The sequence below is a fragment of the Podarcis gaigeae genome (genome assembly GCF_964106915.1).
Source record: "Podarcis gaigeae genome assembly, chromosome: 8".
NCBI lineage: Eukaryota > Metazoa > Chordata > Lepidosauria > Squamata > Lacertidae > Podarcis > Podarcis gaigeae.
In genome coordinates, this window is record NC_139684.1 from 39,716,980 (window position 1) to 39,744,808 (window position 27,829).

Below are 27,829 nucleotides of genomic sequence, written 5' to 3' on the forward strand. Positions count from 1 at the left end.
GGATCAGTAGCTGGAGAGTGTAAATTACAGAAACACACATGGAATAATTAGGGAGCTAGAGAGTGCCGAGCAGGAGAATGGGCTGTGTTACACTTGGCATTGGCTTTCAGCTTCACAGGTGCACATCCGGAAGATGGCAGGAACACAGCTGGTAACCTACACGCACCCCACTGCTACATCATTAAGTACCCAGAGAACCTGTCGGGACTGCCCCTCTTGACCAAATGAGGTAGAAACTGAGGTCTCTGCACATTTGTAACAGCATTTAAATACTATAAATATGTCGATTTCTTCCTGCCATGCATTTCGTGTGCACAAAGCTCCTCAAAGTGATGATTTAAATAATATCATATATTCAAGCAAAGTTGAGATCCAGAAAGGAAGCCGCTAAGTAGGTAGCATTAGATAATTTATTAATTAATTGCATTTACATCCCACTTTTGCTTCCAAGATCATCAAGGTGCCCTACATGGTTCTCCCCCATCTCAATTACTCCTCACAACAACCATGTGGTGTAAATTAGGTTGAGAGGCAGTGACTGGTCCAAGTCACCCAGTGAACATCATGGCTACGTGGGAATCTGAACCCTGGTCTCCCAGTCTCCTAGTCTGACACACTAACCACTACACTGCCCTGGCTCTCAGCTATTGGTTACAATTTATATGCACATTTTGGCAACTAACCTAAACTCTCCCTGTGGGTGTGGGTGTGGCTTATCTCACTGAGCCACCTGAAATAGTCTGGGGAAGTATATCTGAATACTATAAAAATAAATATAATTTCCCCTGAGCACATGCATATATAGCCTCTCTTGTCTCTCCAGTGGAGCATGCAGCAGTCACCTCCTCACATGCACACCTGGGATTACAGCACAGATGGTTAACCTGGTGCCTTTCAGATGTTGCTGGACTCCAGCTCCCACCAGATCCAAACAGCATGGTCAATGGTGAGGAATGATGGGAATTGTAGTACAACAGCATCCAAAGGGCCAACAGTTCCCCATCCCTGACTTCTGCTTGTGCACCTTATACAGTCATGGTCAATAGTCAGAAACTATGGGAGTTGTAGTTCAGGCAAATCTAGAGGGCAGCAGGCTTCCCATCTTTGTATTACAGCTTTCAAGGTACAAGGAGCAATTCCAAAGACTCCAAGGCCTTTCAACCTCTCATTAAAAAATAAAATAAAAACAAGAGCCCCAAGCAAATCAAGCCTTCACAGTGGAAACATGCGCCTGTTTTCTTCTTCTCTCTCTGACCGCCCCCTCCAAACCCAAGACTGAAAATTAACGAGATTAATTATATTCGGCCAGCGATCCTGCATATTTGTGCCAAAAAATCTATCAGACGAGTGTCATTTCCTCCCTTTTGCCTACAGTAATCCTCAGCCTTTAGAGCAAATTATTAAAATTCACTTATATTTAATCTGCCTTCTGGAATTAATTGAATTTTTACGCTCGGCAAATGTCACTATTTGCGCTGGCTCCAAACGGCTAAATGACAAACTGGCTGACAAACCAAACCGCAGGCTCTGAAAAACCAAGGCTGGGGAGAAGAGAGAGGAGGGTGAGGGGATCTGGATTGGACAAAGCATGGCAGATGAGACAAGGGGAAAAGGAAGCACAGCAGCACCCTAACATCTTATCTAAGCACAGGATGAGGAGACAGATAAGCAAGTAGATACTGGAGCGCATGGCACAATGAGTGGTCACACTGGACTACATGCTAGTCTTGTTGCAAATCCAGAAGATGTATTTTGTCAGCAACTTGATCCTAGTAATTCAGGGATCCTCCATTTATCCTGATTAGAGTATGGCCATATCCACACTATGCATTTATAGCACTAGGCTAACACATCAAATAGTCATGGCTTTCCCCAAAGAATCCCGGTAACTTAAGGGTAACAAGAGTTATTTGGAGATCCCCATTCCTTTCACAGAGCTACCGTTCCCAGAGTTCCCTGGAGAGAGGTATCAACTGATAAGCCACTCTCTGGGAACTGTAGCTCTGTGAGCAAGAATGCTTTAAACCAGGTGTGGGGAACCTTTGTTCCTCCAAATGTTACTGAAACCACAACTCCCATCATCATTCATGGCCATGCTTTCTAGGGCTGATGGGAAATTTAGTTCAGCAACATTTGGGGAGACAAAGGTTCCCCATGCCTGCTCTAACACACTGATTGGCAGCTGCTCCAGGTGCAACCATCAGTGCATCCTTACTTTGGTTTCGAAGTGATGCATTTGACCACAATCAGAATACTGGTTTCAACTCAAGCTGGTTGCTGTTAAGACTTCCCACAAGTCTTGCCACTGGTTCTTCAGCTCGAGTTCAAAGATGGGAGTAAAATCACTCAGATAAATTTTTGCATGTGTAAAAGCAAGGTGCGTTGCCACTTGAAGACCTGGAGAGTTTGAAGCAGGAAATAATCACAGTGAAATAGCCCAGCAAACCTAGCTAATTGTGATGTTAGCTTCCATCTTTCAAAGCAAAGGCCTTGGCATGTGCCACTAAAGGGTTGCTTACAGATACTACAATTATTTATATCTTGCCTTTCAGAATGGCAGAACCATAAATCACAGGTCTCCTTCCTTTAATACAACCCACAAAGCCAAGATGCACTACAACTTAAAGGGATGTGTGAACACTGAAATTTCAGCATGCAGATTTTGTGCTCTGTAGGGCCTAATTCTGCACCCATGTGGCATAATAGTGGAATTGCAGAATCCACACAGGAGTTGCACATACATTTCCAAGAGCAGGTAGAAATTCAGCACGTGGCAGCTCCTTTGCCCACAGTGAGAAAATTGGTGCCTATTCAATACGTATACTTGGAAAGTATAAATGCACTTAGAGATGCTCACCTCTCTTCACCTGTTCCAGAGCTGAACCCTGGTATACCAAACAACAACAAAAACAGGGTCCACTGCAGAGTCGTGGTGAAAATGTCTGTTCAAATTAAGCCCTGTGATTTGCCACCCTTTGGAAGGAGCATACTATGCAGTGGATTCATCCATTCCAGGCCCATCCTCCTGCTGACCCAGTCTCTGGCTGAATTTAGCAACCAGAAGCTCAGAAAATGCAACCTGCTGTGTGAGAGATAAAGGACTCCCCCTCCTTCCTGAAATTGCCAGAGTGTCTAATTTGCCTGCTTGGAAGGAAGGAAGAGAGGCTCTATTTTGCTGGGTAATAACTAAGCCTCACCAGACAAAAGCGGTCTCAGGCATTCAAATCTGCGCACCGATGCTACAAAGGGCAGGCAGCTCTCTGGATCTCCAAGGGCCAATAGCACAACACGTTCTTCAGATTATCCTTTGCAGGGCTATTGTTTGCCCTGAGCAAGGGAAGGTGGGGGAGCCAATCCTTCCCCCTTCCCGTTTTCTAAGGATGTACCCCAAATGTTCCCCGTCCCTTTTTTTTTTACACTGCTGCTTGTGTATTTTGGCACTAACCTGAAGTGCAGGGGACTAGGCATTGCAAGAAAATAAAATTAAAAAGGAAAGAAGTATAAAATTGTGTGTGGTTGAGCACAACAGGCTGGTTTGAGCTGAGACAAGATGCTGCCACCCCTCTGGTCTGGGCTAGCAAGAGGTCCCCACAGCCAAATGCCTGGCACAGCTTGGTTATAGCATAAAGGCTCTTTGCTCACTCAACTTTCATGGGATTGCCTTATATTTCTAAAAGTACAATCACATAAAGCAGTGGGAGTTCCCTGCTGGAATGATCACTTGACAAGCCAATTTTGCTCTACAGTTTGGACTTGCCCCAAAAGAGGTCAGAGCTATGTTATTTGTGGGGTACAGCAGAACAGAAGTCTGAACAATGTTCAGCTGCCCCTCATGTCTGCAGAACCACAAGTGGCCTGCCTGGGATAACCCCAATCTCACCCCTATTTATAAAGCCCTAAGGAGGCCACCATGCATGACTAAGCATGACTCCCACATCAGCAGAACCAAAGACACAGCTGGCAAACAAGGTTAGCGTACAAACTCCCAAGCCACAAATTATGTCCACTGGTTTCATTATGGCTGCTCTCCTGGACAAAAAGAATGAAGGTAAGGACATAAGCAGAGCAGTGCTGATGGATCAGGCCCACGGTGTAAATAGCCAGCCTGCTTCTTGCACAGGTAAACTAACAACAAGGGGCAGTGATGGCCACCAATCACAATCCATTATTTAGCTATCGCAAACAGTGGCCACTGGTTGATAAGAGGAGTCTCTTTTAAAAGGAGCATCCTCCCAACTGCCTTAATCCAATGCAAGGGATTATGGGACGGCCACTATTTTGCTTCTAAGCCTGTGGACAAAGCAGAGGGGAAGCAGCAGGAGTTCCTCTCTGTGGGGCTTTGTGTAGCCACCAATTTCAGTGGACAGCACAGTACTTGACTGCCAATATGGTGTGGGAGCAAAGCCGCCCTGGCTTATAAATACAAACACGCCCAATGTCCCAACAGCGCTGCTAAAACAGTTCCTGTGTCTCCTTTGTTCAGCCTGTCTCATTCAATTCAGCTGCAAGAGGAAATCTTGATGGAGGAAGGGGGAGAAGGGCAGGGGGGTGGAAAACAGGTGCCTCCCAGACTTGACTCCTTCCTGCCCTCCACTCCTGGGATTATCATAAATTAAGATGTAATTACTCTGCATACAATTGCAATGCAAAGATTCCAAAGGCGATAAGCAGCACATTCCACAGTGAGGAATGGGATAAAAGGAGGCCATTGTGAGCTATTTATTGGTCTCTCTCCCCATTTCTCTCTTTGAGAAAGTGGCAGAAGAGTTAAAATGAGAGCCCTTAAAAACAGCCATGGTGTTTTAGCACTGGGGATCCTGGCTTCAGACTAAGAAAAGGCCTCAGCTGAAGTATGAGACCTTCCACATACCAACTACAGGCACAAATCTTTGCCAATGATGGGTCTGCGGACATCTGAAGCAACACAGTTCTGAACCTTGGGGCCTGAACGCAATCCTTTATTCCAAGATGTCAGAGGATCAAGCAATACATGGCAATGTCAACAATAACACCTCCTTCTTGGTATCTGAAGAAGTGTGCATGCACACGAAAGCTCATACCAAAAACTGACTTAGTTGGTCTTTAAGGTGCTACTGGAAGGAATTTTTTTTGTTTTGACTATGGCAGACCAACACGGCTACCTATCTGTAACCTCCTTCTTGGGTAACAATCCAGAGTCGAACATCAACCTGTGGAAGATGCTAGGGAGGAGTCAGCAGACCGGGGAGGCTGATGTGCCCAGGAGTTCCATTTTTCTACAGCTTCCATCATTCTTGCCCATGCTGGATGGGGCTGAAAGGAACACAGGAAGCTGTGTTATGCAATAACAGACCATTGGGTCTATTTAGCTCAGTATTTTATACACTGGCTGGTAGCGATCCTCCAGGGTTTCAGGCTGGGGGGATGGAGATGCCAGGGATTGAACCTGGGACCTTCTGCATGCAAAACAGACGCTCTAACCGCTGTCCCTTCCCCAAAGGGAGGTGTTGGAGATTAACAACATCTGGAGGGTCTGCAGGTTCCTTACCCCTGATGTAGAATGAAGCTTTCCAAAGCAAACACAAACACACACCTGACTTCTTCTTTGTCTGCCAAGAGTTCCTGGCTTCCTTTTCAAACCCTAAATCGCTGTTCTGCCCACAAACTATGTATGCCAACCAGTGATGTTTCCAGCCAACCAGGAGCACACTTTTGTCCTACATACATTGTCAGCCTTTCCACAGCCTGGTGACCCCCCCCCCCGCCTCCACCCACTTCTGTGGATTGTGTTTTATGAAGTATTTTGGCAAAACATCTTATAAGAAGTGGTCTTGATAATTTGCATAGGACCAAATGTATGCTGTCAGCTTTTTTTAGCTTCAGATCATATCTAAATGGTTTAATTTGTACTTATTTGTACATTTAGCTGCTGTTTGGATTATGGTGGCAGTAGTGGGGTTTTGGTGCATATACTTGCACAGAGAAAAGAAACTAAACAACAATATATAGTCGTAACTTGGTACTTGTACGTTTTGGCTCCCAAACGCCGAAAACCTGGGAGTAAGTATTCCAGTTTTTGAAAATTTTCCGGAAACTGAACGTCCGACACGGCTTCTGCTTGAGTGCAGGAAGTTCCTGCAGCTAATCGGAAACCACGTCTTGGTTTTCGAACGTTTCGGAAGTTGAACGGACCTCCGGAATGGATTACATTCGAGAACCAAGGTAAGACTGTATAAATAAAATAAAATCAACACAACTGGTTTGAATACACTGTCAGCTTCAATTTAATATTCATTTTGGATATTCTAGTCACCCTTGAGAAAAATCATACAACAACCCCACTTTAGAGTAGGGGAATTGAGACCTGTCCAAGGCCATGTGGTGAGTCTAGGGCAGGAGGGCTCGAACCCTCGTCTGTGGACCATGCCTGCTCCCATAAAGTAGCAAGAAACCATCACAAGAGCCCATCACAATTACAACTTTTTGTGCTGAGCCAGGCCATTTGTTGATCTTGCTTGGTAATGTCTACACTGACTGACAGCAGCTCTCCAGGGTTTCAGACAGGAGTCTCTCCTAGTCCAACCTGGAGATCCCAGGGATTGAACCTGGGACTTTGTGCATGCAAAGCAGATGCTCTACCATTGAGCTACCGCCCTTTTCTAATATTACTTCAGACAGACATAAGGCCCTGCCCACAACTGAATCTATTTACAGTTCGATCAGAGTCTGTGTTGTTTCCGGAGCAGGCACGGTAGCTATCTTTCACAGGAGCACAGGAAACACAAGCGTTAAGAGACATGCACAGAGCACTACAGTAGGGTTTTCCTAATCAAGACTTCTGTGTTCCTGTAATTTTTTTTAGGTGCCTGTGGTGACAGAGATGGGCCCAATAAACAAACAAACAAACAAACAATCTCGCTTCTTTCCTCCGCATTTCATACAAGAGGCAGCAAACAGGGAAGTGACTAGCCAGGGATAAAAGCAGCCCCTGCCTTCTGAACTGAGCCATTAGCTTCCTTCTGGCCTCGCTGGATTTAAGAGCCGCATACGCGGATTAACCCGCCTGCCCACTGACCTGGGGGTCCTATTTGAAATCCCCTCTCAGCTCAGCTCCTGGTTAACACCGACAAAGAGCTGCTGACTCGCCAGTGCACTGGGGCAGGCGGCATATGCTGCTGACGTTATCTGTGTCGCTGCGCTGTGTTAGCTGGAGAAATTGATTAGAAGGTTATTTATCCCTGCGTGCACAGGCTAGGGCCATAAAACCCGGGCAGGACGTGCTGTCGACAGCTGTTCTGGGGCCGCGTTCCACTTCCCAGGTGTCAAACAAACACCACCCGTGTGCACCAGCCTGCCTGGTTAGCGAGGGCTGCGAACTGCATGCTGATGATTGTGCCAGGAGCCTCCCCACTCCCCAGGCAAAGCACGGTGAGGAAGGAAGTACAAATTAGCAGAACAACAAGAAGGGCCTTATTCCAATGGAGGAAGCAGTGTGGAAGAAGGGGCACAGACCAGGCCCCACTTCATTGTTTGTTTCCTGTTTCTGATGGCCAGGTGTCAAGGGTGTCATCTGATGACAGGTACAGATAGCAAAGTGATGCCCCCACCATCACCGCACAACAGAGAATCAAGAGCAGGAAAGCATCCATTCCACGCCTCTTCCTTTCAAGTTGCACACACACACCTTCCAGAGCAGGGGCTTGTCCTCGAATGCCTATCAAATGGTGGAATATAAACAAGGGAGGGGGAATCGAACCCCTTCATGTAGTCCAACACTGTGGTAAGCAAGAGGCTAGGCCAGCAGGGCTCTTCTTATGACTGTGTTGTCACTTAAAACAAAATCCTTGCATGCTGAAAGTCTCGGGTTCAATCCCTGGCATCTCCAGAAATGGCTAGAAGAGTCTCAGCATCTGAAACCCTGGAGAGCCTCAGTCAGTCAGCATAACAGAAAGTACTGACTGAGCTACATGAACCAATGGTCTCAGTGCAAGACAGTCATTACTGTGTTCTTGCTTTACTGACAGAAAATAGAGGAGCAAGGCTATTCCCACCCACCCCCCTGTTTTCAATCAATCAATCAAACAAACAATCAATAACACTATGTCTTAAGTGAGCAGAGAGCTTTTGCACTGGGCTCCATCATAATAGATCTGCTAAAAATCAGCAGCCTCAAAAGCCACCTCACAGGCATCAGATTAGCAACCCTCATCAAGGGCTCCTAGCCCTGAGTAAGGAACTCATGGCTTGCTGCTGGGACCAAGTCTAGGTGGGTTCTTGGAATGGGAACGGATATTCTGTGCAACATCATTCAGGTAACAAGGGTTCCAAAGTATGGTCTGTAGACTTAGCAGGCAATGCCTGGATGAGTGATAGCCTGGGAACCATATATATGCCACCTTAGGTTCCCTGATGGAGGGAAGATGGATATGTTTTTTTAAAACAACAACAACTCTGTGCCCATTTGCGCAAACATCGCCTCCATCATGCCAATTCTGAAAGAGTTGCTACAGCAGAGAGCTATTGGTGAAAATGGTGGGTTAAAAACTCTGCTCAGCTGGAAACTCACTCACTGGTGCTAGTCCTGGGGATATTCAACTCATTCCCTTCACAAATACTGTTCTGAAGAGGAATATGGGCTACACACCCTTTGCCCATTAGCATCCTCCTGGGAACGTGCCAAGGCAATAATAAACAACAACCCACCATAATGTGATGGCCTAGCTAAGCGAGTGAAGGCATTGCTGGCAGCTGAACCGGTCAGGCCGCTAAGTAGCTGCTTACTGGCAAAACGAGGTCTGTTCACAGCCGGCAAGTCACTCTCTTACACTCTGGACTCTGCCTGCGCATCATGGTCAGATAAACAGAAGCTGGCATTTGAAAAACGAGCCCCCAGCTACCTGACCCTCCAGCCGGCGGGCCTTGTTCCCGGCAGGGGAGGGAAGTGCCTGGCGAACCGGCAAGTATTCTGAGAGAGCAGGGAATCTCCCGCTTCCTCACCAGGCAACTGAGCAGATGACCCAGTGAAAACCTTCATGTCTGTCTCTCCTTTGAGCCGCTCAAGGAACAGGTCTCCTAACAAAGAGCTCGGAGGTGGCTGGATACCTCCTTTTATATTTCCACTTCAAGCGAGACAGGCACGTTCCCACTCACTCCTGAGGCTTTCATCTTGTCATGCAGCGTGTGTTAGCGGCTCAGCTGCTTTGGACTCTTTTCTCCCTGTGCCTGCCCGCCTTATGGGGGGGGGGGGAGGAAGGGAGGAGGGAAGAGTGACTGCGGTGCTTGATTCTTGCCAATAGGATCTGATTGACTGGCTTTTAATCTTAGGGCTTTATCTCCCTGCTGCCAAGTTACAGTGAAGTGGATTCTTAGAAGCAGGAAAGCTTGGAGCAGCGGGTGGCTCCGAGAATGGCTGGGAGGCTGTTTTCTACCTCTGGCAGTGGAGGGGAGGGTGATGCCCAATAAGAATTCTTCAATCACGATGCAACATGCAATTCTAGGCCTTTTGCTTAAGTTGGCTTGGTTCTGCATAAAGAAGGGATGAGGCGCCCGTGCCCCCCCAAACCAGCTGGATCCCAACTCCCATAATATGTGACCACTGGCCATACTGACTGATGGAAGGAGTACAGCTACAACTGGCGGGTCACAGGTTGCCTATCCCTGGCATAAAATCTTATTCCAGGATTCAGGCTTCCAAATAATGTGGATTTTGGGGACCAGAAAACAACATATGAATGCAAAACATTGTGTCAGGCCAAGGGCTTCCTCTTGTCCAAATCTCTTTGTATTCTCCAAATCTCTCAAAACTAGCTCTCCATCACAGGCATTAAAATATATGTAGACAGCAAGGTTTTCCTTTTGCTTTCAGGCTTGCTAAAAGCCACCATAACATACAGTTAAAAGGAGCAGCCAAGTCCTCGTAATCCCAAGAAGGGAGAAGAGGAAGACAGCACCACAGTGTGGCCACAATCCTGCAAGCCTGCTTATGTGTGCACAAGGAACTGCAAATGTGCAGAAATGCACTAAGGTTTTTTTTTTCTTTTCTGAACAGCAGAAGCCTCCTTCCTCTCCATACACAATCTGCATTGCAGCATGCTTTTAAACAAGCCTTGTGCTCATCTCTGGATGACAGTCCCAGAAGCCAAGTCTTCACCACCAGGGACAGAGAATTCAGAAGCTGAAGAATATCCATTAAGGAGCCTTCGCCCTACATGTCCAATGAACAGAGCAGGCTGTTCTTGGAAGGCAGCTGAGACTGCAGGGGAAATTGTACAAAGCTCTAAACATAATTTCTCACCATAACCCTAACAACAACCCTGTAAAGTAGACCAATGTTACAATATTCATATTGCTGAAGGGAGGCAGAGGCTGAAAAAGGGTCTGTTGCTGAGGTCTGAGACTTCACCTGAGGTTGACCAAAAACTTCTAAGGCTCAACTAAAATGTTCCGCCTTTAATTCTGCCAATCCATTTGCAAGTGGTAGGCCGAGGGAATTTTTTTTGCTGATTTTCAGGAGTGGAGACAAAACTGGCGACAAATCTACATCATTCTGAGGGGGCAGGGGACAAGGGTGAGTCACTGAGAGGATTGCCACAAGCAGCAGCAAACATAGTGGGCCCCAGGGTGGTGGAATGCTTGGAAGCTTTTGCTCCATCCTAGGGCCTCCCTACCTTAAATTCTGAAAGTTTGCCAGAGAGAATCTCTTTGGAGAAGTGAGGGAGGTTGCTGCTTCCCTTAAATGTACAACAGTTGCCCGGCACTAAAAAAATCTAATCTAATAAAAAGCCTTTAATCCTCTCAGTGGCCTCTTCATGAGCCCCTTTATGCCAACTCCTTCTACCAAGTCTTCCTAGAAGGGCTTCAGAGTAATGCAAAATAAGGCAATGCTGTCATGTCACTCTGAAACCACCTCAGGAAGTGTGGCAGGAGGGAGGGAGGAAGCAGCCAGCCACACTTCCTGGTGTGGTTCCATTGTGACATGATGCTCCGAAGACCTTCTAGGAAGTGTAAATTGGCATGGAGGGGACATGTGTTCCTGTGAACTTTTCAATGCCCTTCTTTTAAAAGAAAGAGCAAAACATGAGAGGCCGTGGCCACCTCATATGTTTAGCAGCAGCAGCAGCAGCCACAGCCCAGGCAGGAAGTGAGGAAGGGACCCTTCCTTAAACTTCAAAGAGCTACAGTTCTCAGAGTAGTTTAACAATCAACTCTGGGAATCATAGCTTTGTGAAGGGAATAACTCTCTCCTAATGACTCTCAGCGCTCTTAACAAGCTACATATAACTCCCAGAATTCTTTGGGGGAAGCCATGTTTAAAGCAGTATCATAGCGGTTTAAACTTATGGTGTGAATGTGGCTTAACTCTGCTGCTGTCCTCATCGTTCTGTGTTGAGTTCTACACAGGCAACTCTGAGACTAAGGAGGCGGAAGCTGACAGCCAGTGCCACCCCCTGGACTGGTTTTAAATCAGGAGGTAGGCGTGTGGGGGCTGGCTGAAGACAGACTGATCTTGGCGTGGCAATGTCCCTGCTTGCCTTAATGGAGTAGTCTCTACTGGTCTCAAGCAGAGACCAGTTATCAAGTATCTCTCAAACTAGTGATACCAGGGATTGAACCTTGGGTCTTCTGCAGGCAATAATAAGTTGAATAAGTTGAAGCCGGGGGGCAAAGTTCCTTCTCCCCATGTCAACATAGATGCTTGAATTCCATGGTGTAAGCACAGTTGTCAGGTGCAGAAGCAGCAATAGTAGTAGTAGTAGTAATAATAATAATAATAATAATAATAATAATAATAATAGTAATAACTACAATAACAACCTCAAACGACAAAACAGAGGGGGAAATTCCTGCAGTCTAAAACAAATGCCACCATAAAGAGACAGGAATGGAAGAAAAGCTCACTCTGCAATTAAGCAGTTTTCTGCTGTATAGTGATAATCACCTAATTATACTATTAATGGCAGTTCAACCTGCTCAGAAATAAAAGGACATTCTTCCAGAACAGGATGCCAGCTGTTTGTTACAGATGTCAAACATCTTTAAAGGCTTATCATTAAAAAGAAAGGAAGGGGGAGATCTACCTTATAAAATTCCGTTTTAGGCACCCACACGGAAGACACACTCTAGTCCCACCCTTTCTGTACTGCATTAACTTGCCAAAATGCCCATTTCTGTCTGCCCCACACCACTGGGGGAGAGGAAGGGGGAAGTTGGACTGCACACAGCTTTTTCCAGATTATTTGTTGTTGCTTAAAAAAAATGTTGGCTGTGTCTTTCATTCTTTCCAATTAAATAATTCATTGAGGAAGAGGAATGTTGATCCAGCAGAAGAGATGGCTTGATGACTCAGTCTGCACGCCCTGGGTAAACAGAAACTGTAAAATACATTGTCATCCCAAGCAGTTATTTGCTGCAGCCAAATTTAGAGAGCCACGGGCTATTTGCGGCAGCCCCGAGACTGCCTTGCTCGCCGGTCTTCGACTTAGGGTGCATATGTTCCAATTTTTATCTAATGCCAGGATGCTCTTCCAAGTGCATGGGTCTCTATGACATTTGGAAGATCCAAGAGGGAGGGGAATATTATGAATTCATGTCCACAAGGGATTTGGGAAGGGGGTGGGGTGGAAAAGGTGCACACATATCTTACGGTTTTTGGATAATCTGTAGCAAAGGTTGATTTGGAATGGAGCAAAATAAATAATTTAAGGAGCAGTATGTTAAGAAAGGTTGTTCTGTGGCCAGATTTTCTTCCTATCCTTCCCTTCTCCCAACAGCTCATCCACACCAACAGAAAACGTGTTATCTGTGCTGACATGTAGCTAGTATGTTTGCCACATTTCAAACCAGAGGTGGCTGCAGCCGAATGTCAAGTGTTCACAGACAGTCACACACTCCCACTTTACACTGGGGTCAAACTATTTCTTAATCTAACCCAGTATTTACTCACGGCAGACCAGCAGGGCCACGGGCAGAAAGAGAGGTCTTCTCCCATCACCTTGTGCCTGGTCTTTTCAACTGGAGATGCAAAGGACTAAATGCAATAGCTTCTGTATACACAGCATGCAGTACCACTGAGCTCTGGCCCCTCCCTGGTGTGTGTATGCTCTCATTAACTCTCTCCCTCTGTGTCAAAAGCTTTAGGATATCTTTCAGGTCAGAGAGCAGCTTGGGGAATTGTAAGATATTACTATTCCAACCAGGATTAGAAATCTGCATGCACAATACAGCTGTTACTCATGTGACCCACATACACCTCCAGGTAAATCTGCCTTTGAGTAAAGAAATGCCACTGGACATCAGGCTTAACCCAGGAATAAAAGAGATTAAAGAAAAGGGGGAGGCAAAGAGGCAAGGCTGTGACCTGGGAATAATTTGCCCTTCCACATTCATTTATAAAGTCATAAATAAAAGCAGAAGTCTGCTTTCTGCAGATAGGCAAGCATGCTCTACCCTTCCTCCTCTCAAAGGCTGTTTAGAGGGACATGGCAGGAGAAGGGAGGTAGAATTAAAAAGGAAACCAGTGATAACAAGCAGGCACATCAGAGCATGGTTTCATACAGATAACATGCCTTAGTAGAGCATGGAGCAAAGGATCAAGACTCCACAAATTGCCCCCAAGGTCAACAAGAGGGGGGTGGAGGAAGAGAATCTCTCTCAATCCATCACTTGTCAATCTACGAGTGCCTTTACAATGCACACATGGCCTTGGCATCTTGAAAGCTGTTGCTCTGATGTTTAAAACTAGTCCTGAAGCTCTCTCTCACACACACAAAATCTAGGAAGCATTTGGGAAGCCATCAACACACATGGCGACAACTTACACAAGACCAGATAAAAGTTGGAAGATGGGGGACACCTGGCTTGTCAGTAGTACATGTGAAAATGATCCAGGGGCCTTAGTAGACCACAAGCTTCATGAGTCAACAGTGTGATGCAGCAGCAAAAAAAGTGATTGCCATTCTAAGCTGCATCAACAGAAGTATGGTGTCCAGATCAAGGGAAATTATAGTACCACTCTATTCTGCCTTGGTCAGACCACACCTGGAGTACTGTTTTGGCCGCCACAATTTAAGGAGGATATTGATAAGGGTCTAAAAACCAAGCATTATGAGGAACAGTTGAGGGAGTTAGGCATAAGAGGAAACTGAGAGGAGATATGACAAAGGGCTGTCATGTGGAAGATGGAGCAAACTTGATTTCTCTTGCTCCAGAGGGCAGGGCTCAAACCCATGGATTCAAGTTACATGAAAAGAGATTCCAACTAAACATCAGGAAGAACTTTCTGACAGTAAGAGCTGTTTGACTATAGAACAGACTTCCTCAGAAGGTGATGGGCTTTCCTTCACTGGAGGTTTTTAAGCAGAGGTTGGGTGGCCATCGGTCATGGATGCTTTAGCAGAGATTCCTGCATTGTAGAGGAGTGGACTAGGGGACCCTTAGGGTCCCTTCCAACTTTACAATTCTATGATTCTATGAATGAGGAAGGAAGACCACAGTGAAGTAAATGACACAGCTAGAACAGCAAATGTTCCTAAATCCAGGTCTTCAAAGAGTTAGGTTGCATTCACATTGCAGTTTATTTTATTTTCCTGATATTTCCCTGTTACTCTGCACATTTTATCTGAGCTTACATATAGCATAAAGGCAGCTTCCAAAAAACTAATGGAATGGAATGATATATAGTGCAAGTTTAGTGCTCATTCTGTGTTATTTGATTCCAGAAAACCTCCATTTGCAGCCTCTTCAACCTGCAAAAATTGCGGGAGTTTTCTGCAGCAATTTGCCTGCCTTTTTAATGGGTTCACGTCACAGCCACTCACGTGACAAGCAGTGAGGCAGCATACTAGCATGTGCTATGCTCCCTGCCAATTTTAAGGCTCGCACCTTTTGGTCTGATGAGAAAACGTGCCAGTATTTTGGCAGGGCGTACGTACATACAGAGTGGGCAGCACAGTGCTTGTTGCTGCTGTGTGAATGACATTTAATGCAAAATGGCAGCATAGTGGTCAAGATGTGGCAGAACAGGTAGGGATAGTGTGAAATGAACATTAGAAAACCAGGCTAAACCCCATGTGTGAATGCAGCTGTAGAGTGAGCCTCCCTGAGAAGGAGTGCCAGGCTACAGAAAACATCTTTATTGCCCTTTTGCCCTACACCTGCTCTGTTTTTTTTATGCCTTTGGCTAACTTCGGAGTCCAAGTGACCAGGGCTTCTGTCCATCTCTCATCAGCGTAATTTATTTAATTCATGTATGCCCTGCTTTTCTTCCACGCTGGAGCTCAAGGAAGCAGGACTTCCTGTGCAGAAGGTGTCTGCACCCCAGAGCTGCGCAGAGGCAGGCCAACTTTGCAATCCACACCTTGCTGGGGACAGAAGAGCAACAAGCTTCAGATCTTCATTCTAAATAATGCAGCAATGAACCCTGTTTGATGGGGTTTATGTTTAGAGCGTGAAGGAGACTGCTTGGGGAATGTTAAGGTTAAGTGGAAGGAGAGCTGACAGGAGGATGGAATGACAGTTGAGAGTGGGTGGGAATTTGGTTGGTTTACAGGTGGGAGAGGGTGGAGGGGATTATCTGGGCAGGAACAGGTCAAGGAAACTACTGGCTCTAATTGCATTCATCCCAGACTCCAGGGAACTGGTTTTCATCCTTTCTCAAATAAACATGCTGCCTGTTTTTAGCCCTGGGTAATTGGCAGTGAAGCCCCTGCTCCAAGGGTTGGAACACTTGCCCAGGTATGTACATCTGTATAGTAGTTCGGCAGTCAACAACATGTTTGTGGGAGCACAGAGGATTTTTTCTCAGTGTTTCCCCACACAGACTGAAACTAGGCTTAAGAGAAGCATTATATGATAGCCCATAGAAAAGGCTGTGGTGTGTACCTGATTGCAATGTGAATGCATCAGTTTCATTGGTTTGCAAGTGTGCCCACAGGCCCCCATATGTTTGACAACCCTTGCAATAGTCTTGCCACAGAAAGACTGTAATGATTACATATCTCCTTCTCCTCTCCCACCTTAATCTCTGGATTTGTACAGTCAGCATCACTAAAGTGTACAAAAAACCCTTCTGGAATTCCATACAGCAGCATTTTATTCTACAATTTGAGAAATATTTTTTTTTAGTTTATGTTTGTATAAGTGATAGAACAATGATTTCAGCCTCTCTTTCACTAGAGGTTGATGTGCAAACACACTAAGGGATGGGGGAGGAATTTAAACAGTTTGCATTTTAATGCAAACATAATTATTTGCACTGCCCAAACTAACAAGTAACATGAAACAAGCAGTCCTTCAAAATTCACACTTATGCAAATGTTGTGATCCAATTCTCCAACCAAAAACTGTACCAAAAATTGTATATGCTAGTGAACTTAATGTACAAAAATACCTTGTATTAGGAGAAATTGCTTGTGAAAATGTGCATAGTGGGCAAAACCCTGTACAAAAATTCATGCTTTTGGAAAAATGTGCACAAAAACTTCATACAAACTTCCATGTGGATAAACTGATCTTAAGGTTGGAAAAAATGAGGACCTGAGAGAAACTGAAAATTGGCAGATTTGTCCATCTATGAAACACATGCAAAACACAGGGAGTGATATGTTCTGCCAATGTGTAAAAGAACAAGCTGGTCCTTGCTTTCCATAGCCTGTCTACGTTGGGAAGGGTTGGTAAAACAACCCCTTGGCACAAAAGGATCCAGTATTCACACACCCCATCTTGCCTTCCAAGAAGAGACGGGCCCAGATTGCGGCTAATGGGCAACGAAGCATTTGGGTGCACCTATCACTTCCAAGGAACGGGTTCCAAGCAAGGGGACAAAAACAGAGTCAGGCCCTTCCCCCTGGCCTTCCCCAAGACTGCAACAAAGCAAAACCCTGAGGTGACAAACCCACAGAGTCTCCTGCCTCTTCCCTCCACCCCTTTACAATAGTATTGATTTCTTCTGCCTGCCTGCCAGCAGGTCACTGCGTGCCTTCTGCCATCTCTTTCCAGCATTGGTGAGGGAGGGGGGAGGAAGGAAGCAGCACTTAAAGAGAGACCTCCCTCCCCATCTGCCTCCTGCAGTAATTAGTCCACTGAAGACAAGCCATCTTCTCTCCCCGCCACCCCGCATGCTTTTTTCTTGCCTCTCCTTTCTTTCATGTCTTCTCTCTTTCTTTCTCTCCCCCCTTCAAATAATCACAGGGTGAGAAGGGAGGGGGGACCCTCAAAAGTGGTTGACACAGTTGCCATGCCAACAGAATTTAGGGCCTGCCAGGGGAGGAAGGGATGGGCATTGTGCGGTGGGGTTAATATGGAGCTAATCCTGTGTGAATTCTACAAGTGAAGTGGGAAACACTTAACACCTGAACACACACACACACAAACACACACACATACAGAGGCAAACATACAAAGTAAGCAAGCTGGTTTGCTGGCAATATAGATGCAAGATGGGGTCTGTGGGACTCAAACACCACTTTGTGGTATACAAGGGCCACAAGGATTGGCCACAAGCCTAGATAGCTTTTTGCAGGGAGGCAGGACTGGTGACATGTTCATGGAGAGATTGAGTAGAGCCTCCATATTCTAAGGCAGCATACCCCTAAATACCGGATGCTGGAGACAGGCAAGAGGGGATTGGCCATTGCCTTGATGACCTACTTCTGGAGCTTGGGGTTGGCCCCTAATGGAATTTGCATGCTAGACTCAATGGACCTGTGATCCAATGCAACAGGGATTGTTCAAAGCTCTTTTGGAATTTCAGAAGGAATCAGGCCACCAACGCTGGGGCAATATCTGGGTAAGCTGGAACTGAGGGCACAACAGTGTTTCCCCTCTGTGAACTATGGAATATATTGTACTTATAAAATCTTTTCCTGCAGCCAACTACTAGTGGTGCTGAATCCCTGTTGCATGCCCAGTTCACTGGACTGCAAATCCTTATTTCTAGTAGAGTTTAAAGAGCAGGTGTTAAAATGTGACTGTGCTCTTCACAAGTTCTCTACCCTAATGAGACAGGAGGAGAGGGTGGCGGCAGAAGGGTTAAGGGGCTATGGGTTATTTTGCAGGCCCAGAAAGGATCACGGCCTTGCAACCAATCCTTGCCTGCAGCAAATTCAGGGGACATGAGATGTGAGCCATTCTGCCAGCTGGAATTACTGTCAGTCCCCAGCTATCTGGCAACCAGTATGCCTCCCACACTCCCTCTCAAGAGAGAGAAAGAGCAGAGAGACTCCTCGCAAGCGCTGCTGCCTTTGATTTTCCAAAGATAAAGCATTTCCTCCCCCCCCCCCCAGCTCCCCCAGCTCTCTTGCCCAGCCTTTATAACGAATTTGGGTCTCTTTGAAACAAGTCCCAGTTGATGAGGATGCTGATGGTGTTAATGCTCCCGCATCCCTCTTGAGCGGAATAGCAGCTGATTGCAATTTCCTTTTATTAATGACTCGCTGAGCAGCATGACCTGGAGTGGTTGGGAAGGTAATTTGAGTGCAGCCTCCCTAATACTGGAGAACAGTTCTTGTGCTGCCAACAGCTCAAAGATGCACCGCTCCTTGCTGCTGCTTCTTTTCCACTGAAGGAGGGAAATGGGAAGAGAGACAGACACACACAGAGAGAAACACACAGAGACAGAGAAAGGCACTTTGATGATGAAGCCATTCCTCAAAATATGGACATGCTGGAAAAAAGATATTGCAACCTCACCTCCCAGCTGCTTGCTCCCATCCCTTGCCCACTGCTAAGCCAAAGGCCTCAGGTGTCTGAATTTCTTCCACCACAACAACACAGAGCTCTGGAGTGGGTGGGTGTGCATGGAGAGTCAAAAGAGGCTAGACAGGGCCCCCATGTCCAGACAGACTCAGAAAACTGCTGTTGTCAAAAGAGAGACTCCAAAGAGGGAATAAGGAGCACTAATGGGGTCAGCCCACCTCAGGGACATTTTAGGTGGTTGCCTGAGACTGTAGCGGGTGGGAATTGGGATTGAAAAGATTTTGGGCTCCTCCAGAAAATTATCAGATGAGAAAATACAATATACTGTACTAGAACCCTGGCAGAGGCTGCAACCGGAAAGCACACACCCTTAAAGAGAAAATGCGAACTGTCTTGAATGTATTTTATAGAGCAAGGTGGGATATAAATTAGTAAAGCCAACAAATAAGATGCAAAAGGAGAGGGGGAATGTTTTAGGCAGAAGTAAAGCATATGTGTAAACCCTGGTCTTCAAAAGGCTCACCTCCTGAAGTTTGAGGAGCAGCTCTTAAATTGAGGAGCCTGGTGTCCACTTTAAGACCCACCAATCCTTCTGACAACTCTCCCCAGGTAATAACTATTTGCTCCATTTTCTAACATGGGAAAAGGACAGCACAGCAGCATCAATGGCAACAAAATGCTTCCATTTGCTCACCTTTTTTATGACTATCCATGACACATCCACCCACTGGTTAACAAGTACTAAAGCAAAATGTTCAGAAGCAAGTTTTGGTTCTGCTTGTTTCCACCTTTGCTCCATTATGGACCTCTCTCAGTAGCCTGGCAGCATTCAGGGAATCTGGTCTCAAGAGGAGGCAGGAGAGGATGTGTGCGCAAGACAGGAGGGGCAACACACACACACACACCTTATAAGCCACTGGTCCATCTAGATCAGGGCTGCCTACTTCATGTGTCATGTGTCAGACCTTTCCTCACCCTTGCAACCTAACTAGGGATCTGGGGGCTGAATCTTTAGCAATCTGGATGCAAAGCCACCACTGAGCTACAGACACCGCTCATAGAATCATAGAATTTTGGAGTTTTGGGTCATCTAGTCCTACTGCCTACTGCCAAGCAAGAATTCTGCCCACAGTCTTCCCTGGGTGGGCTCTAACCACTAGCCTTCTGGTTAACAGCCAGATGCATGGACCCATTTGAGGATGATAAAGAGAAAGACAGAAAGAATCACCAGGCAGAACAGGAGGAGCTAGTCCAAGATGGCACAAATAAAGTTATGGTGCCTGATGGCACTTTCTAAAATGGGAACAATCTCTCTGCCTTTCTTCCTCCCTCTCTCTCTCTCTCCACTCCCACCCCCAGTTAAATTCAATTCGGAGAAGGTTGAAATTTCTATCTGCTGTGACCCTACCTGTGCGATTAGCATTTCTAACGTCTTCTGGTAGCCTGGAATGGCTATGCACAATAATTTCGCTGTTTGACAGCAGCCTGAACAGTCCACACATAATTTTCCTTAATTGCTTCGGATCTCACAGCCTGACACTTCAATGCACCTTCCCTCCCATTCCACCCCACCCCACCCCGCTCTCTGGTGCTTCCAGAGAAGAAAATAGACCACCTGATGGATGCCCGGAGAAGATGATGGGGGTGGGGGAACAGAATTAGGAGAGGGAGGGGGAATACATTAGAGCCTTTGGGAAACTCGCTGGAACAGTGTCCGTCTATGGCTTCCTATCACATCCTGGAATCTCTTTGCATCTGCCTAAAATAACCATCCCTAGATTAAATGCTGGTTGGTTTTTACAGGGAGCAGGAATTAGTGCTTCAGCAATTACAATAAAACAGAGAAGTTTCACACGACAGGAGGCACCATAAGTAATTCTTGCTTGATTGGAGCATGTAAATAAAAATGGGGGGGGGGGGGAGGATGTAGTAGGGAGAGAAAGGAAAAAGGAATTCTCCTAGTCTCTGCCCAAGGACCTCTCAAGAGCCTCTGCTGCCTGGTTTTACAGGACAAAAGCATGGAGAATTCACGTAGTCTTTATCGATTTCTATTTTAGGCACGAGAGAAGCAGCCCAAGCAAAAAATGCAAACCAGGTCCTGTCATCTCTGAGAAGCGGAAAGACCTCGTCAAGACAAGAGTTGCCGGGAGCAGGGTTGCGGACCGCACCGGTGGTGCGAAAAATTGCCACAGAGCACAAAGCAGCATTCTGCCTGAAATACCAAGGTTTGGAAGGGGTGGCGCATCTTGATATCCACAATTGGCCTGACAACATCCTCATCATCATCAACATCACAACAACAACTGGCATCAGCACACTTGCATCTGCTGGCTTGGCTCAGCCCAGCATACCTGTAGAACTGCCTTCATGATCCAGAACAGCGTTCTCCAGCCTGATGCCCTCCAGATGCTTCTGGGAGCACTGGTCTTGTACTACAAAACATCTGAAAGGCACCAAGTTGAGGAAGTCTATTCCAGCTACAAAATAAGGCTTAAACACAAAGCAAAGGCAACTTGACCTGACACAACTTCCCGAATGGATGCAAATGAGCCTCCCTTCCTGCCCATCCCATACACAGGTGCAATCAGGCTGTTCAAAACATACAGAAACAGAGAAAAGGGGTTACCTGGCTTTCTCCTACTACACTCAAGGTTTTTATTTATTTTATTTTGTAGAGTTGTCCATCACAGACTGCTGAGAGATGCTTATTATAGGGCCATCACCTGATAAAATAAATCTTAATTATTCAACTAAATCTGACCATGGGCGGGTGGGGGGAAAGCACACATACAGTATAGCTGGCACCATCAAGAAGGAGGCATTCTCTCTCGCATGAGAGAGGGCAGAGAGGGCAGGGAACGCCTCTTCTTACGGTGACACCAGCCTAACCACAGTTACTGGAAGTATCTATACTAGAAACAAATGAGGCCCTGCAGTGAAATGTTAACAGGAGATGCCTTGGTTCAGGGTTCCATCTGTTCTCCCCCTCTCCACAATTCTATCTTCCCAGCTTTCATTCCTCCCCACAACAATCCACCAATATCCCATGCCCACAGAGCATGGTCTGTCCCCCTACTCCCTGCCTTTTGTTTGGGGAGTGTTGACACACTTGAGTCAAATCCTAGTAACATGAAGTTCTCAATAGGCAGCTCTCTCCCTTCAGTTACTTGTGACACTGAAAAATGGCCTGTTAGATCATATCCACATATATTTAAAGCATGTGGTGTCCACCAAAGAATTCTGGAAACTAGTTAAGTGTGCGGGAATGGTAGTCCTGGGGGGGGGGGTAAACTACAGTTCCCATGATTATTTGGGGGAGAGGGAATCAGGTGCTTTAAATGTATGATGCGAATATTAGCTCTGTATGAAACAGGAAGTGACCTATGAAGAAAATGAGGTTGTTTTTCCTACCCTTTATTTGTATCTATGGGCCTCTGTCCTCCATTCTATTACCCTCCCCACCAAGTCTCTCAAATGTTCAATGTCACTGAGTTATTATGGGGCTTTTAGGGGGTTCCTTTTCCTACAGATTAGATATAGATTAGATAGATAGATAGATAGATAGATAGATGATAGATGATATAGATAGATAGATAGATAGATAGATAGATGATAGATATATAGATAGATAGATAGATAGATAGATAGATAGATAGATAGATAGATGATATAGATAGATAGATAGATAGATAGATAGATAGATAGATAGATAGATAGATAGATGATAGATAGAGATAGATAGATAGATAGATAGATAGATAGATAGATAGATAGATAGATATAGATTATAGATAAAAAATTTATACCTACAGATTCTTTGTATTTCTTCAGGGTTACCCTGTACCTACCGGCACTTCTGCCTCATGCACTGATGTGTGCTTTTGGCTACAGAAGCAGGAACACAGGATTATTTGAATCTGTGTTAGCATATATATCTTTTTTTTAAAAGTATCATTTGCCCTATTATTTGGGTGACATCTTTTAAAATTAATTTTTGGATTTTACAATCAATTCAACAAACTGATTAATCAACTGAATGTTGTAGCCATGGGCGGGAGCTGCTGGTCACAAGCAGACAACAGGGATATAAAAAGCCACTTGCCGATAGCAAGCAACAATAGCTTCTAAGTGGCCAGAGAGAGAAACTTGACCAAAGCTGTGTCTCCCTGCAACTCTGCTTTTAGGCCATCACTGTGCCACAAAATAAGAGATAGGTATGCATGGAGCAGGTGAGTTGGTTAACTTTGCAGAAGGAAAGTAGAATGGCCGTAATACCACCTCTTGTATTCCCCAGCACAACACATTTCCTGGTAGGGAGCCAAACATCAAGCAAAGAATTTAAGTTTGGGGAGTAGCAGGCTGCGTGGAAGTAGGGATGCTGCTCATAAACACAAATCTATGGGACTGTTGTGTGCATTCACACCATACAGGCAACTCCTGGTTTAGGCGAGTCCAAATTATGTGCAATCATGTACATGTGCATGGCGCCAAACCTGGAAGTAGCCCCCAAATGGCTATTAAAGATGTCATGAAAAAGGGCAGAGGGGCAGAATGAAATGGGGGTGGAGTGAGGCAGGCTTACGTGTGCTCTGCCAGCATGAACGGAGGTCCAGAATGGAACCCCCGCACAAAACGAGGATTGCCTGTACATTTAAAGAACTGTGGTACCACAGTCATGGATTGCCCCAAGGAATTCTGGGAGTCATCATTTGTGAAGGGTGCTGAGAATTGTTATGAGACCCCTGTTCCTCTCACAGATCTACAATTCCCAGAGTTCCCTGGGAAGTGGGATTGACCATTAAAGCATTCTGAAGACTGTAGCTTTGTCAGGGAAAGACGATTCTCCTAACAACTCTTGGCACCCTTAACAAAAATACAGCTCCCAGAATTCCTTGGAGGGAAGCCATGGCTGTTTAAAGTGGCATCATAGTGTTTTAAATGTATGGAGTGAATGTGGCCTGGGTGTTCATTATAAGTATAGTTCTGCTCGCAGGTACTTCTATTGGATTAGTTTTCTCTTATATGCTGGGCTGTGTATCTTAATGATTACTGAGGCTGTGTGTATGTAATAATGTGTGGCCTACTTTTTAGCTGCAGTTTTATAGATTATAATTACTTATAATTGTTATATTGTTTTGTTAATGATATTACAGGACTTGGTAGGGTCAATTTTTGTTGGCCCACAGGTTGTCATTGTGATGCTGTGTGCTGTGATGGTGATGCAATTGTTACTTATTGTTTATTAATCACTTTGGGATTCACTTGAAGAGAAGGTAGCACAGAAATCAAACAAAGGAAGAAAAAAATAGCAATACAAACTTCAGGAATATATTCACATGCCTTTCCCACTTCAACACCTGCCTAACCTCACAATACTCAGTACTACGACACTTACGAGACTCACAAAGTTCAGCATGCTTGATTATCAGGGCAACTTCCTCTTATAGGTCTTTTGATAATAATTTTTAACAGCATTCCCTGTTTTCCGCAGAGGAAGCTGTACCTTCATTTTAACTCTCAATTTCTTTCAGCGACCTCCCAATCTAATCTTACATCTCATACCTCAATTGCAAAAAGTCACGTTCTCCTAGCTTTGGCATATTTTGGGTTTTGAGTTATTTACCCCTTCCTAATGCAGACTGTAGACAGGGCTTCTAAGAAATTGATGGTGGAAGCCATTTCAGTCAAGAGGATCCAGGCACAATGATGAGCTGTTGGTCAGAAACAGTGGGGCAGTTTTCTTTATTTATCTGTTTTCTTCATAAAAATTTTACTTCATTGTAAAAAACCTCAGTACAGTTTACTAAGATAAATCACATTATTGCTCTGTTTGGAATGAATGGAGCAAAACTCCAGATTCACACAATTCCTTGCTTGCAACTGGGATAATAGATATCAATATATGAAAGAAAGGAAGAGAGTATTAAAGAACCTGAAAAAATAGCACAGCTCTGGGTTCAATCTGCCCATAAGGTAAAATGTAATGTATGAAGGCAAGTAATTGTTGAGCCTTCCCAGTTGTGGAATCTTACCTGGGTAAATCCCTCACAGTGGAGTCCCACCAGAGCTCAGCCCTGCAAACATTTAAGAGGCAAGTAAAATGGATTCATTTTATAGATGTGTTTGGAGTATGAACATTGGGAACTGAGCAAAACTCATTGGTTGGAAGATTATGAAAGTACATAGGACTTGAAACAAACAGTTGTTGGTGAAGTGCCTAATATGGGCTTGCTAAACTCATCATGTGTTGATCCCTTCAAACAAACAAACAAACAAACAAACAAACAAACAAACAAACAAACTTTTGTTTTTGATCCATGATGACAGAATAAAGTCAACATATGCTAGGGATTGTGTGGTTGATTTGTCAAATTCAATCCCTAGCTCAGATTATTACCATTCACTGGCTTTCAGGGAAGTTAGGTCAATATGGAAGGTGACACAGACCAGTTAACCTGTGTGTCCAGTTTACCTGCACTCCACCTTGAAACCAGCATAGCTAACTAGATTTCCTTTCCCAAAGGTGGTGAACTTTCCGAGCTGAAGCCACTCAGAATGTGCAAGGAATTTTGCAGTAACACAATTTTCAGCTGAGCTAGAACTGAATGACTTGAAAATGCAAAAACAAATGAGATTAAGCAACTCATCTGGCAAACCCTGGAATGAACACGTTCACACAGACCCAGTACCGTAGCTTTCAGAACTAAGTCCTGCCTCTCCTACCACAGTCCAGGAAACTTTGCATCAGTTTAAAGACACACTTTGCAAAGAAAAGAAAGTTATTCCTGTAACTAACTGCCACACGGAAAACCCATTTCCTGAAGCCAAGCCTTCACAATCAGCCTAGGTTTAGAAAACCACTGCTGGTGCAGAGTTGATAGACGAACCTCGGGAAGTGGGGAGGGAAGCGGATCTTTCTCCTCACTTCCCCCACCCGAGTAAAACCACAGACAAGTAAGAAAAAGTGTCACCATGCAGCCAAAGGCAGAAGTATCACTGGTGCACCTTAACTTTGCCCAGGTGACCCATTTCAGTAGCTAAGCGACATGGAAGAGGGGGGAAATTCTCCACACACACCCCATGTTCTGTTCCGTTCCCATAAAAGCAGCTGCCTTAAAACGAACCATTAAATTTGCATGTCGAGAGACACAAGCTGTAGACCATGGATGGGGTGGGGTGACAATCTGACAGTTACTACACTAAGCACAGCCACATACATAAGATACACCTACACCTCTTGCTGGCCCAGAAAAGGAAGGTCTCCACGATGACCCCTGCCTTCCACCAACAAGCCTCCCCCCTCCTGAAACTGTTGGGATTCAGAGGATGGGAAGGCATGTGGGGTGCAGGGATATGAGAGGGAAATAAAATCAAACAGAGTAAGCTGTTGGGGGCGGGGGAAGGAGAGGCAGAGAGAGAGAGAGAGAGAGAGACTCAGAGTCGCCACTTTGGGTCTGTCTGCTACATGATCAGAGCTCACCCATCCGTGAAACAATATTAGGCACCAACTCGAAAGTAACTTCACACCACGCTTCTTAATTCACCTTAGATTACTTAAGTGCTTTTGCTGCTCGCTGCTGAATAAAACAAGACTCACCACTTAGGAAGCCAAGCAGGGTGGACAAAAGGAGTGAGATATGCTATATACCCCAAGGGCCCAAGGTGAAGCCCACAGGCGCTCATGTTGCACATGGTTTTCAAGAGGAAGGGGGGGTGATGGAGGGATGTGAAGTGAGGGGGGGGGTTTGCTGGAGCCCAGGGTCCTTGCACTTGCAGCAGATTCACCTCCTACTGTAATCTCATCAACCTCTAGGGCCCACCTTGGTGCTATCCCTGCCCAATCCCATTGAACTTCAAGCAAAGCACTGATGAGGAAGAGGATGAGGAAGAACCACACCAATGTACAAAGTGATTTACAAATCCTCATCTCTCCGCAATTCCATCAACTGTCTCCCACCTCTGATTTAGCCTACAAAAGTTCCATTAATTGGAGTGGGGTTCTGTCATCTGCACCTCTGCACTGGAGACAGTGCAGAGACAGGCTGCCAATTTGTGTCCCTTTCTAAAACGTGGTGGTTTGACCCAAGAGCAACTACCACAAACTGCTCCACATCAAAATCCAGAATGCCTTTCTTTTAACAAGCAGAGTGGACAGGTTCAAATTGGCACATCAAAGGAGCTCCTTTTGAGTTGACCACTGTGGCCCGCTACAAAAAAAAATATTTTCTTATTTCTTCCATGGATATAACACTGCTGTTAAATTAGAAGATAAAAAGGAAGAAGAAAAGAAAAGGTATCATCAAGAGTCGCCTTACCTGGTAAGTAATAGAGTGGTGGTTTCAGTCCAAACATGGTTTATTTTACAGATCCAAGGCATCCAGAGGGGAAAAAAGAAAATAAGACCCAAAATGGCAAAAAAGAGGGAAAACACTGGAGAACAAAAATGACAATAAAACCACACAGTGGTTTTATTTTATTTTGTAAAAATAATAATAAAACAATTTGAATCTGAATGAGGGGGAAAGGGGGAAATGAAATATATATAGATGTAGAGTATCCTGTCAATTTTGCATCAACGACCAACAGCTCCACCTCACTTCTTCAAACAGGTACTCTGCTCTTGACACGTCTTCTTCTGGTCTCCCCCGCTTTCCTTTCCTTTTCCCCACCCCACCACCTTCTTGCCTTTTTAGTCCAGAGAGATGCAAATAGAGAGAGAGAGAGAGACACCAGCGCACACGCAACACAGACAGAGAAAAGAGAAACTAAACAGCAAGCAAGAGAAGGCAGGGAAAAGAAGGTGGTGGCTTTTTTCTTTTTTTCAAAATAGAGAATCTCCTTTAGGGATTTCTCATTGGGAGGAGGGAAAGCGCTGGAAGGGGAGGGGGAGAGAGAGAGAGAGAGAGAGAGAGAGAGAGAGAAGAAAAGGGGGGGAAGGAAAAGAGTCAGCCCCCAGACATGTTAGCCGCTCTTTTCTCCAGTCAGCCGAATGTCAAGGGTGGTGCGTGCGGGGTGGGGAGGGAGAAGAGGGTGGAGAGTCAATGGGTTGTTTTCAATGGGGCATCATGTTCAGCATCAAATGAAAAGAAGAGGGGGGAGTGTTGTCAGAAGGAAAAGGCAGCAAGAAGTGAGGAGGGGAGGGAGGGGGGCTGGCTCT

At 45.4% G+C, this 27,829-nt stretch overlaps 1 protein-coding gene across 9 annotated transcripts in view; it reads right to left on the bottom strand.

The window, feature by feature from the left end:
- Nucleotides 1–27,829, bottom strand: part of GSE1 (Gse1 coiled-coil protein) — a 443,607-nt gene that overhangs the window by 100,097 nt on the left and 315,681 nt on the right. For 2 of the 9 annotated variants that reach the window (XM_083752950.1, XM_083752956.1), the window contains exon 1: nucleotides 26,988–27,798. The exons of the other annotated variants lie outside the window; for them this stretch is intronic. In XM_083752950.1, the coding sequence (XP_083609076.1) occupies nucleotides 26,988–27,024 (37 nt within the window). In that variant the 5' untranslated portion in view covers nucleotides 27,025–27,798. Of the gene's footprint in view, nucleotides 1–26,987; nucleotides 27,799–27,829 lie in introns of those variants that run through there. 9 annotated transcript variants of the gene reach the window in all.